The sequence below is a fragment of the Rhyacophila brunnea genome, unplaced genomic scaffold (assembly GCF_057557595.1).
Source record: "Rhyacophila brunnea isolate RB1 unplaced genomic scaffold, BYU_Rbru_1.0 scaffold_12, whole genome shotgun sequence".
NCBI lineage: Eukaryota > Metazoa > Arthropoda > Insecta > Trichoptera > Rhyacophilidae > Rhyacophila > Rhyacophila brunnea.
In genome coordinates this window covers 38,561,157-38,574,823 of record NW_028232774.1, presented here as the reverse complement: position 1 = coordinate 38,574,823, position 13,667 = coordinate 38,561,157, and the positions used below count along the sequence as shown (strand labels likewise).

The 13,667-nt window shown below is 33.8% G+C and overlaps 1 protein-coding gene across 2 annotated transcripts in view; it reads right to left on the bottom strand.

Annotated features, from left to right (window-relative positions):
- LOC147078149 (hemicentin-1-like) overlaps nt 1–13,667 on the bottom strand; it is a 90,527-nt gene that overhangs the window by 36,355 nt on the left and 40,505 nt on the right. For both annotated transcript variants that reach the window (XR_015072281.1, XM_085961258.1), the window contains exons 27-33: nt 11,659–11,793; nt 10,446–10,570; nt 6,810–7,058; nt 5,803–5,953; nt 4,193–4,310; nt 1,655–1,880; nt 330–552 (exon numbers count right to left, since the gene is read on the bottom strand). Coding sequence is in view for 1 of the 2 variants with exons in the window: in XM_085961258.1 (XP_085817384.1) it covers nt 330–552; nt 1,655–1,880; nt 4,193–4,310; nt 5,803–5,953; nt 6,810–7,058; nt 10,446–10,570; nt 11,659–11,793 (1,227 nt within the window). In the remaining variant the exon portion in view is untranslated. The remainder of the gene's footprint in view (nt 1–329; nt 553–1,654; nt 1,881–4,192; nt 4,311–5,802; nt 5,954–6,809; nt 7,059–10,445; nt 10,571–11,658; nt 11,794–13,667) is intronic.

The window sequence follows — 13,667 nt, the reverse complement described above, 5'->3', positions numbered from 1 at the left end:
TCATTCATACTTATTTGATTTTGTTGAATTAGAAATACATAATATTATACAATGTTGTTGGTTATTTTTTTTAAATTCATTAAACCCTGCCTCACCAAACTATAATAGATAAAAAATATTATTCTATCTAGTAAATATCCAAAATTAATAATATAATAATACGATTAGCTAAAATATCATATGTTTTGAATTTCAGTTATAGTAAACTTCTCCGCAGTTAATATAAATCCAATCAAGTTATGTCCTCTCTGTTATGTGAAAATTAAGCTACTGTACAGCAAGTTGTAAATTTGTTTTTGATGGAAAATTTACTCTTATTGGTTCCTTACCTAAAACTTCAATGTTCAAGTCAAACTCTTCGGTACCAGCTTTGTTTTTAGCCAAACATGTGTATTTGCCCGAGTCTCGTATATTGATTTCAGCAAAGTTGTATTCCGTAATGTTGACAGATCCGGAATCATTGATGACCAGTCCCATCCCATTTCGGATCCATATAACTGATGGTTGGGGATTACCAAGCGAATTGCATCTTATAGTTGTGTTTGATTTCTCCTGAAACATAATAATTAAGAAAATATACAAAATAAATGTTTATTGATTTGTGATTTGAGGCGTCTAATTCCAAAAAGCAATAAGTCCACATTTGGTCAAAAAAATATGCATGTATTCTTTGTATAATTTTACACAACATGTATTGATCTATAAATTCCAAAACGCGACATAACCCTACGAAAAAAAATATTATAAGTTTCGATTTATTACAAAAAGCGCCAAGTCCGTGTTTCATAATATTTAAAGCTTGGTTGATTTGGCTCGTGTTTAAGTCAACCAATAAGGGTACGTTCAATATTAAAAAGGGCGTCTCCCATGCTGTAGCATCTGGTAAACTCATGACAGTGCCACGGAAATGTGTGCCTTATGCGGAATAAATTTAAAAGTGAGATACAAATAGCGCTACGTCCAATTTTATTTTGCATATATTTATTACATTTAAGAATTTATCGGCTGAAACAAATTGCCATTTGGTTCTAATTTCGACATAGAATACAACGGAAAAAATAATCTCATGTTAATACAAATAATTGAAGCTTGAAACATAAAAACGTTGTATCCTGAAAATATTGAATTGTGGACTTGTCGCTTTTTGTAATTAGACGCCTCATTTCAATTATTACTATTGTATTTTGGCCGTCTTCATTAGTTTTGGAGACCTGTGAAGTTTCTTTATTAATCATGTTAATCCATTTAAGACTAAAGTCTATGTATTTTATCGTTTACTAAAGCCTCACGAGTATTGTTTTTCCAGTATTCAATGCATAGCAGAGTTCTCTTGCGAATATCATCTGTAAGGGATCTTGGCATTATGTTTGACAGTAACCTGACATTTAGTGGTCATATGCATACCATTTGTAAAAGGCACTAAAAATGTTGGGCTTTGTCTTGTAATGTAAAGCCAGATGGATAAAGCCACAGATAGTATCCATACAACCTCAAGTAAAGGAGTCTCAAAAATTTCTAGTAAATATGGCTGATTTTTTTCTAGTAGTTATACTTCTGGGATGTTTTTAAATTATGTATGTCAAATATTCTCAAATCTTGTGAATTATTCGTCGAATAAAAAAAATAATTTAGCAATCATTAATTATTTGTGTACCTTAACGGAAACACTTCCTGTCGCATCAACTGTTGTTTCTGTATCGTTTGAGAATACCGTAACTGTAGGAATGGCTGGCGATTCAAGAACTGTCACATTGAATTTTTTCACAGCAAAGCCCGCTTTATTGGTTGCGTTGCAGGAGAAAAATCCTCCAGAATCATTTGTCACCTTGTAAGTCTTTAACAATCTGCCGTCTCCGATGATTGACCAGTCTGGAGCGACTCTGTGAATGATTTCATGTAAGGTTATCAAGCGAAACAAGTTTTTTTTATGAATAATATTGGTTTTGTTTGAGAAATTAAAATCATGATACTGAACACCAGCAGTTTTCGAAAGTTATCATGTTCTGATGTTCAATTTACATACTGCAAGGATATCATGACAGATGATCGTGTTATTGCACCGTGACAAGCAAGCTTGAATTTACTTAGATCTGAAGATAGCTTACGACCTATAATTTGCCTTTGCATAGGCTGAAGGAGAAATCAATCGACATAAGAAAAAGTCTTTTTTCAGATTTCCACAAATTTAAAATATTTCACAGAATCAAGACCTGAACAAAACGACTCATAAGTGCAAATGAGAAAGCATTCACGCTTATATCTCCGCAATATGCGTTAGAGTAAGATAGAATTTCTACGGCTGAATTAAATATTGATTTGAATGATTACATTCATTTAAAAACTGCGAGCACGTGTTGCTGAAATTTATTGTTTTTGTGTTAAATATAAAGTTACTGGTACCGTAAAATGGTGTGATTAGGAACGTATTCAGATTTCATATTTAATTTAAACCCTACGCTGTATGACTGAAAAGCTAAATTTGCTTGCCAAAAGTTGTGTCTGCGATTCATCAGTATGGTTTGGTGAATGGGAACACTCAATATTCACTCGTCATCGATATTTTCCCGAAATGATGGTCTGTTCCTATTGACCAGCGAAACGAGGTCAATAAGAACGGGGAGGGAAAAACCGAAAATTTTATTAAAATATGATTAAATAAAGAAATATTTATTTAGAAAACAGAAGCTGTATTATTTCTTTAATCAGTGGATTAGCTGGAACAAAATTAGGTACCTATTTAATTGGGGTGAGTTCATTTGGACAAAGCTTTTCAGACATGCAAAACATGCGAATCGCAACAAAGTTTTTCATGTCTGATGAATAACAAACGGTCAAGTTTCCTGTCCTATCGGAGTTTCCTAATGGCAGAAAAATAAATTATCTGTCAAATAACATACATATTGGAATGCATAGCATTTTGGCAATTGCACCACTCTGAATCTTTTTACCGGGAAATGTTCCTATTCACGTCATTCCTATTCACCCCGTTTTACGGTAATTATTTTTAGTTAATTTGGTAGAAAATATGTTTTACTGTATTGTGTTCAAATTTGGTAGCCGTACTAAGAAGCAACATGGTGGTATAACGTTTCATAGTTAAGTAAATAATAATAAAATTAAGGTTCTACTGTGCGTTATACGCGAGAAACACGGCTTCGTTTTGCCGAACAATAGCCATTCTCTTTATATTATTCCTCTGAGAACAGAATACAATTTTGTCAACATTAATACATATTATTATGTTTACTACATTGTCAATAGAGTCTGAAAAGTCAAATTTATTAGAATTTGATGAAATATTAGGTGGGTGATATTCGAAATAAAGAAGCATAGAGTGCTGCTAATAAAAAGAAAAAACAATAACCAACATTTTATTACAGACCTACAAAATTATCTGAAGAATGGGATGGGGGAGCCACTGTCGAAAACTACCCAATCAAGACTTGTAACTGGACAAAATCTGACAATGAAATGAATGCAATTTTCAAAATGGCGTCCTATGGTAGTTTATAGTTCCATTTTTGGCCATTTTACAGATAAGTTTGTAGGTCTGTACATCTATCATACAGGATAAATGCCGTCATATTTTTTTAGTTTTAAAATATCGTCGCCATAAATGTCAAGGGAGCCAGTCCACAAAATCATAATGCTGAGAAACAGGCGCCCAAAGATTTTGTGTGACAAAAAAAGTAACATGTTTTTATTGAACTTTTTTGTTTTTAAAGATATAACGGTGAAACTTTGAACATAGAATATACTTTGTGGTGTTACCTTTTTATTATTTTGTACAAATAACTAAAAAAATAGTATGTATCTTAGGAGTTACGTGTGTTATATCTCTTGACAACTGAATATTGAAATGTAGTCAAAAGAGTTTTGTGGCTTAAATCCATTGACCACTGCATCTTTGATGATTTTAAAATGCTTTTGTGTATTCACTCATGCCAAATTTGTGGCTACGATATACGAGTGTAAAAATGTGCTGTTGGGTAGGTTCCTTCTTTCACATTTAATATGTCATTGTTCACAGCATAATACTTTGGCGAGTTTTATCTATGTAAAAAATGGTTTTCTATTTTATTCATGATTTACTTTTCAAATAAGTTTATGATTCGCACGCACGATAGAAAAATGAAAATGAACATTTGAGAGAAAGTATTTTTAAATGTTATTAAAAATACCGATTACCCACTTTCCGGTCCAGGTAATTTCCGGCTTAGGAAATCCTTTGGCGTAGCAATCTAGTTTCATCGCTTGCCCAACTCTCACTTCCAGATTCTCCAATTCTGGCCCATCGATTTTAGGAATAGCTAGTGAAAACAAATATAATACATTCAATTATAATTGCTGTTTAATTGTCATGCTACAGTGTGACTTCTATATCAAGTTTTCTATGTCATTACGGTTGTTTCTGGAACTATAACCTTCCCCCCGCAATTAATTTCACCACATACACCACTACATTCCCTGTGCCCATCATTTGGCGTGTATACCTAAAGCTTTACGGAAACTGACGATGAACATTATTTTGAATGTACATATAAGATCGTGAGGAGGAAAAACTGAAAAAAGTTTTTAATTCCTCTCAATAGTGCCAAAGATAGAGTATCCGCTAGGTAAACACGTGTAAAGAGCATGTGACGTAACAGTATCAGAGCATGCAGCGCTGTGTTGTAGAATACTTGACATAGAAATTGGTCTATATGTGTATATTGTTTCTGACAAAAAGCTACCGTCAACTATGGCAACTTTACCATTTTTTTTGTAAAAATGTTAATATGTCAAAAACTGACTTTTTTTTTTTAGATCATATGGGATCATAGGATCATATGGGCCTCCACAGAGTGGATGTTTGTATTGACAGATTTTGTTTCTTACGAGAAATGGATGTCAGCCACTCGCTCAACCTATTAGGTCCATACCCTGACACACACAAATTGAAAAACAATATGTGTACTTGCCAAACCCAGGATTCGAACCTGGGACCCGGGGCTTTATAGTCCAACGCTTAAGCCGTGCGGCCACCGTGGGTGTCACACAACATTAGTCGAATATTTTTTATTTATGAGCATGAAAAATATATTTTAGATTCAAATAATGACTATATTATAAGGATTAATACATAATTGAGAAAAAAATATAACTGATAATAGTTGCCACTGGAAACTGGAAATAAAGTTGCCAAGGCTTTGGCAACTTTACCTATCAAAGTTGAATTGAAAGAAAATAGAGTCATATTCATAATTTAGGTAAAGTTGGCGACATGTACATTCAACATTATCACAAAATAACACTATATCACGAACACAACAAGCTAATGCGTCCTTAGGTAAAGTTGCCTAGACTATTTATTACTTTTTCATACAAACGTTTGGCAGTGGCTAGGGTTGACATGTTCTATAGATGGAAATCAAAATTCTTATTATTGTGATAGTTTTGTTTTTAGAGTTTACTATACTATGTGTGATGAATTTATTGAAATGTACAATAGAAATTAGGATGTGAAATGTAAAACCAAACAAATATAAGTACGATTATTATACACTTTTCGATAACGAAAACCAATTATTCTAGAAAACAAATTAAGTTGAAAATTTTTTTATTTTTTATTCAATCTTACAACAAATTCAAAACTCTAGAAGCTCTACACGTTATCCTATTTTACATTTGAGAAGAATAGCATAAATTTTAAAAAAGTATGAACCCAATTGAACATTTTTAAAAAAAATTTTAATGAAGGACGAAAAAGTAATGCTGATATCCTGATAAGATAATGTTAGATTTTGAGGAAAGCTGTCTCACCTGATACGTGTACCATAAACTTTTTGCTCGCTTGGCCCAGAGGATTTGTGGCAACGCACACATGTACTCCGGCATGGTGAGTTTTTACATAATTTCTTTTTAGCATAGGTGACACCTCCCCTATTGTAGTTAAGTCTTTCATCCATTGCACCTGAGAAGACAGGAAACAATTATTTTCAAATAACACAAGCCTATTAAATTATAAAGAAAAAACTGTTTACACTTAGTTACTTTTATGAATAACGCAAATAGACCCCTCCAAACCAAACCACCCCGCACCACACTCGGTCTTAATCAAGCGTATTACGAGGACGTATGTCAGGGTTGGCGAACCTTTTTACAAACACATGCCAAAATTTCCCATATATTATTTTTTGACTTTCTGACGTGCCGAGCAGTTTTTCATAGGAAAAAAATAAAAAGTTCAAAAAATATAATTGAGTTCTTGGGTATTACTTAGTTTAGTTCTTCACGCACAAATTGACGAAAGAATTACTCCGATCAGATGAGGAATTCTCTCATTACAGTGGTTTCAAATATTGTAAAATGATTGTAAATCGGTCAATATCAGAGACTCGCAGCGCGGCATCCAAAAGCAAAGAAAAACGTAAATGCGGGTATTAAATGTACTGAAATACATCGGGACCGAAAAAATTACACGCAATTGCCGGGAAAACGTGAATACCGGGCACGTAAAAACGAGGTTATACTGTAATACAAAAACCAAGTTAAATAATACTGACATACAAAAACTATGTGAAGAGATCTTCACGTCCGAAATAAGACGACACAAATTTTTTAAATGCAATATAATTGGCCTTGTACTCGGATATATTTGTTGATTATGAATAATTCAAAAACTATAAAGGATGCATTTGAGTTCACAGTCTTCTCTGTTGGGACTTCATGACTAAGTATTGTGACCCAGATGATTTAGCCGTTGTATCTTTTAACAAACTAGAAGAGAATACGACAGTTATTATGATAAAATAGTAGAATATACTCACATCTGCCTCTGGATATGCGTCGACATTGCAAACTAACTTCATCGGGTCTCCTTCCAATAGATGCAGTAGTTCCGTATCGTTAGACAATTCAATAAAAGATGGCGGCCAGTGTACGACTAATTTTATTATGGCTGATACTTTACCAATGTCGTTTGTAGCTAAACAGGAATATTCGGAAGCGTTGTGTCTAGAGACATTTGCAAATTTTAAACTCAGTTGGTTTTGGTTGTCCTCGATCAAGTCAGCTCCCTGAAATATATAAAACACGATTACCTATTTAAAAAACATAATTAAATATTGTACTGAAATATGATAATACTAAAGCCTAGTAAAATTTTAGTTCAAAAGTATATTCGTCTCTGTTCTAGCAGAACACACTAACTGGAGAATACTAGTTTTGAGTAATTTGACTTTGATAAGGAACATTTTGGTACTAACTCAATATGTCATTTTTTCGAATTAGTGTCTTCTGCCAGAACAGTGACGATATTATGGACTATCAAAACTACATTTATGTAACATGCGTTGAGTTTCAAAGAAATTATTGTACAGGTGAATTTTTTTTGTAGCAGCGAAAGTTTACAAAACATTGTATAATTTGTTTGGAGGCACATGCATATTGGTTTGAAATATGCTTAAAAGATTTTGAAAAAATGATTTAATTTTATACATAATGACAGGCTTTTATTTTACTTACACCCATGGTGCAGTAAGTGGCAGTGTCTGCATTTTAAACTATTAGCGGTTGTACACGTGCATGGATTTACAGGCAGCAATTGTGTGTATTTTAAACTAAACTAGGTATCGTGACAATAACTGTTTACATGTAAAAGTCCTGACTGTCTCTCCAATCTCATTCTTCAAGAGTGAGCGAGACTCGATGTTATCATTTTATGGTACTATTTGATAGGTACCTTGTGAAAATCGGTTAACCTCAAAATTCGTTCATGTTCGTTTTTTTGCCGGCAGGTTCGCCACTATCGTGCGCAGGCGCAGATCGAAAAATTATCAACTGTCGCATGAAAATTCAGAAGCCTCCGAAATTTTTTGATTCATGCATGCAATCTTGCAACTGCAGGATAATACATGGTTACATATACATTTTCTTGTTATTGCCGCGATAATACGTACTGTCAGCAGTAAATCCATGCATATCATTTACCTTTATTTTTATTTTACCCTAAAGCATCAATGACATGGAGCTACTTTATAAGCTACAAGCCAGCGAATTTACAATCTGCTTGTAAACTCGCCCAGTGTCATCATCGAACTAGCTAACAAGCAGATTGTAAACAATCTACCGAGAAAAGTTGAAAGCCGGGCTACTTTACTCATTATTCGCTGGCGTGTGGGCTGATCTGCGCAATACGTCCTGTCAAATAGTACCAGAAATGAGGGTTTCAACTCGCTAGCTTGTTGGCTTCTGACGAGTGGAAATTATTGTGTGTCATCATCACAATCGCACTAGCTGACTTGCCCGCTTTCTCGCTGAATACCATCTTGTAAAGTAGCTCAATGTCATCGACGCTTAAGACACAGTAAAGAAATAAACCGAAAAACATTATAAATGATATTGTTGGGTCACTACTGCTAGTGTCACCACTGTGGATTGCGATACACCACCATTGCGATACCGTATTTCATATCGCCAATCAATCTGCTGATCCAGCTAAACAGTAAACTTGTTTACCGTTATATGAGTCGCTGAGAAATTATTATTGCGGTCGAATAATTTTATACATTTAAAAATAGATATTTGATCGCTAATATACTAACAGCTACAATATTGTTCTTTCTAAAACAAAATTCGTTACCTTACTTTGAAAAGGTTCTAATTGCACTTGACCATGTTTTGAGCTATGAGCGTTTGAAATTTGGAATGGTCATATTTTCAATATAAAAAGACATGTAGATAGAACTCCGGCATACTGCTAATTTCCATATTTGACAATAGATGACTCTGAAATGAACGTATATGATAGAATATGGATAATGGAACCTTTTCCCACCAAAAAGTCATTTTAGGCCAAAATGTCAGTTAGAACCTTTTCAAAGTACGGTAAGGAAATGTCGTAAATTGAATTTTGTAACATTCAAATTGATAAATGTCAAAATAGACTACATAACATCAACAATAATTCGAGTGCTTAAAGTCAGACAACGTTATCTACAAAAAAGTGTTTTTTTTTTTTTTTTTTTGAGATAACGTTATTTTACATTTACGGCTACATGATAGTCAAACAACATTATGTCAATCTTTTCTAATTTCTTATTAAAGCGTCAGTAAAGTTTAACGCTAACTACATAAGTTACCCTTGTTTTCATATTTTTTAAAAACTATCCCTATAAATTTTAACATCATCATAAGCAAGATAAATGTACAATACACAATAAATTATAAAATATTAACATTAGGTTTTAAATAAACATTTCCCTTGTTGAGTTACAAGAATCTAAAATAACGATTTTTGGCTCTCCTGTAAAGTTGCACTTTTGTAGATAGTGTTGTTTGACACTAAGCCCTCGAATTTGTAGTGTTCTTTAGTTAATACCAAAAATCATTGATTTACTATATCCATTGTCAAAAGGAGAAGTGGTAAATGTCACAAAAGTGTTATTTTGCAGGAGAATTATTTTTAACTTAAAAGCTGAATATCTAATCTGATATTTGTAGATTTTACTAGTACTAGCTTTAAATGGTATGCAGGAATTGAGGTATCGGCTGATTATTATAGAGTGGTTTTCAGCAAATAAAATTTTACATTGCTATTATGCAAGTTTGCCTAAAATGAAGGTGGGCAATGTACGATTGTTGTTTGTAAGAGCATCTCCATGAGCGCAACAATAAATCAAACATCATTGATCAGCATAATATTGAATTACAGTACAAAGCATCGTTAAAAAGGTGTCAATAAAATAAATTAAATTAAATAGGTTGATTATATGAGTGGTATTCAGTCCATAGATGTCGGAGATGCAGAACATTCGTAGAATTAATAAATAAAGTATTGCTCTTTGTGTAAAGCATTGCTGAGCATCCTGTGGTCTGCATGAGACCGCTGGGATGATTTTATGCGGCCCAGCAAGTACTGCATACCATACTACCTCATCGACTGTCCGCGAAGATTTAATCAATTATAAAACCCCAAGTAGATTCTTTCTTTCTTCGGCCATGTCCGATCCTAATAAGATCATATGAGCCTCCGCAGAGTAGAGGTTTGTATTAAAAGATTTTGTTTTCACGAGAAATGGATGTCAGCCACTTGCTCAACCTATTAGGTCCATACTCTGACTCATACACAAATTAAAAAACAATATGCCTACTTGGCAAACCTAGGATTGGAACCTGAGACCCACAATGCTTAAGCCGCGCGACCATCGTAGATAATATGTGCCAAATAGTGGTTATGTATGATTTTTTCCAACAGATTCTTAACAAGAAAAGGTCACTGCACGCCGACGGTAAATAATATGCACATTTAAAACCAACTCACTAAGATGTCTTGATTGATATATATATATAGAAGTGGAGACATTTTCAAGAACTAAACAAAAACTGAATTAAAATACGGTTTTCAAATCAACGCATATATCTGTAGTGGGCTTAACAATAAAGCTTTAACATCCCAAAATTACCTTATACCATTGAATATTTGGCAAGACCAGTGTAGATTTGAGAGGGCATTCCAAAACGGCTTCAGTTCCTTCAGCCGCTACAACTGTCTTCAAATGTTCTTCTGTTTCAATCAACGTCGGGAGTGCTGTCGATATATAAAAATAATTGATGTTTTTAATTAATTAATGAATAATTCACAAGATTTAAGAATGTAACATTCTAATTATTGAACATACATAATTTTTGAAAACACTTCTGAGAAAATATATTCAAACCAATAGAAAAAATCTTTTTTAAAAAAGCAAGACACCCACCACGCAGAAATCGAACCTGCATCTCCCGGGTTTCGCGCCCTCACACATGGACCACTATGCTAAAGGTACTGTACTTCATATAATTGATGTTAATTATCATAGCCACTACGAAACAATACAATGTATGTGGGTTTGTTAAATTGATAATTCTTTAAACTAGAAAGAATTATGGCAAATCGTCAAGTGATATCTCAATATGTCACTATTGCATAAGAAACAATATTATTTAAATAGATTTGATAAATATAAATGTTATGCATAATTCGTCGTTGATACTAGAAAAATGTGTAACTGCGTTTTAATCGGAAATTGACTTTGATCTAGTGGCCGTTAATATCTAACCATTGTTGTTTTAATTTAATGAAACGCAATTTTTTTTGTAGTACTAATTCCACTTTTAATCAATAGATTAGGACCGGTTTCGTCCGCCTCAGAGGGACATTTTCAAATCAATTTGAAGTTTAAATCTCTCAAGTTGGAAATGTCCCTCTGAGGCGGACGAAACCGGTCCTAATCTATTGATTAAAAGTGAAATAAGTACCTACTACAAAAAAAAATGCGTTTTATTAAATTAAAACAACAATACAATGCAGTTCCACCATGAATTGACAGTTAACAAAATAAAAGAAATATCTAACCATCTTGCAAATGATATGATTCCAAAAAAATTGTAAAATTGTTAAATGGTGGATGATTTAATTCCGTAACCGTATATTTGTATACGAAACCATACTGTTTTTTGTCTCTCCTGTAAAATAGCGTTTTTGGAGTTGGAGGACAATTTTCCAGTTTCAACGACGATATGTCATACATTTCGTTCATAGCATGGAATATCAAAACAGGCCAGCAAAGATGGCTGATATTAATAATAATTAAAAACTGCGTTTTCTAGTTGTAGTGTAAACTCTTTGTTTCTTACCTATGACTTTTAGTGTGTAATCAATCTCTAGTGAGCCTTCAGTGTTGGCAGCTTGACAAGTGTATTTCCCGCTCAAAGCTTCGGTAACGTGTCGCAAAGTCAAAGTTCCATCCGCTTGGACTCTTACGTGCAGATCTGAAATAAATTATTGATCACATATAGGCATTAATTCGTAATTCTTCATAATCCTATAATTTGAAATGAACCAATATTCCCTCTATTCTCGTGTTTCATATGTATGCAAAAAATCATGGTGTGCACTGTAAAAGCTTATTAAAAACTTGTGTTTGTGTTTAGAAATGTAGGTACAGCTTAGAGCAGTGGTGGCGAGCCTATGGCAAGCGAGATGATTTTACATGGCACGCGAATGTTTTATTTTGAAGAGAAAAAATATACCTATAATAATAATAAATGACAGATTGCATTGTATAAAAAATAGCAGGCAAATACTCTTCAAGAATATGTATTACATTTAATATAAATATACAATTGCAGAGGTCGGTCCTTATACTTTATGCATCACGTATAATATTATCGCATTAACCTCATCAGGTGGAAGGGGAAGCCACGCCACGAACGTTTGATTTTGATCGATTTACAATGCTTGAGACCACTGTTGCGAGAGAATGCCTCATCTGATTGGAGCAATTCTGGTGTCAATTTATGCGTAAATAACCAAACTTATTAATACATTAACAACAAATTTCATTTATACCCACAAAAAATTACTGCACCAAATAAGAAACAAAAACTTGGTGAAATTTAGTAGTAATAATTCAGGCAGACAGTTTCAAAATTGGTGGACCGAAATGTATGATGTAATTTAAAAAAATAATAAAGCTTCTGAGTGGTATCTAAAATATCATCATTTTTTAAATAGAATTTTTAAAAACTATTTTTTCCCCATAACTTCTCGGCACGTAAGACAGTTGAAAAATATTATTTGAGAAATTTTGGCATGCATACGTAAAAAGGTTCACCATCCCTGGCTTAAAGCAATATCTGCTTTGGAACACAAAGCTTGTGTATGCTGAAAACAGTATTGGAAATTGAACATTAGTTAATTGGAACTAAAACTGTTAAGAGTGTCGTTTGGATGAGTCATGGCCCCCACAAGGCGGGGACTGACAGGGCTCTAGCCTGGGGGCCCGGGGTGATGGGTCGACCTAATAAGTGAGATAAACACACATCACAGATTTGCAATGGGAAAAAAATTCGCCTGCACCGCTATTTTACTTGGAGAATATTAATATTTTAAAATATCTAGTTGTGTAATGCGACTTCATAATTCATGTGTATTTATTCAACAATACAAAAAAATCGATAAAGATACCCGAACACCCTTGATCTTACGTGAAACAACATTTAGAAAACTATTCTGTTGAGTGTCCCAATACATTTAACCCTAGCGATGGATGGGGGGGCCCGCTAAAGATCCTGGCCTGGGGGCCCGCTTTAAGATGTGGGGGCCATCGGATGAGTATCTTGAGGAGAAGATAAGTATGTAGGTCAACAACCCAAACCTTGTCAGCAAAAGCCAGTCGAACTGCATGCATTGCTATATAGACACTAATGCACATAGAAATTACCTTATAAAGTAAGGAATAAAAGCAACAGACTGGAATGCAATGTGCAAATGCTGTGAGATTGTAACGACACAACAGTCGAATAATTTACAGTTAGCACAATATTTAATTGTTGCATACGTCAATAAATGGCTGATCGCAAGTTATTGGATATGTGAGGCGTCTAATTCCAAAAAGAGATAAGTCCAAAATACGCACTTGTATAACTCTTTGTATAATTTTACACAATATGTATTGATCTATAAATTCCAAAACGCGACATAACCCTACGAAAAAAAATATTTTAAGTCTCGATTTATTACAAAAAGCGCCAAGTCCGTGTTTCATAATATTTAAAGCTTGGTTGATTTCGCGCGTGTTTAATTCAACCAATGAGGGAACGTTCAATATTGAAAAGGGCGTCTCCCATGCTGTAGCATCTGG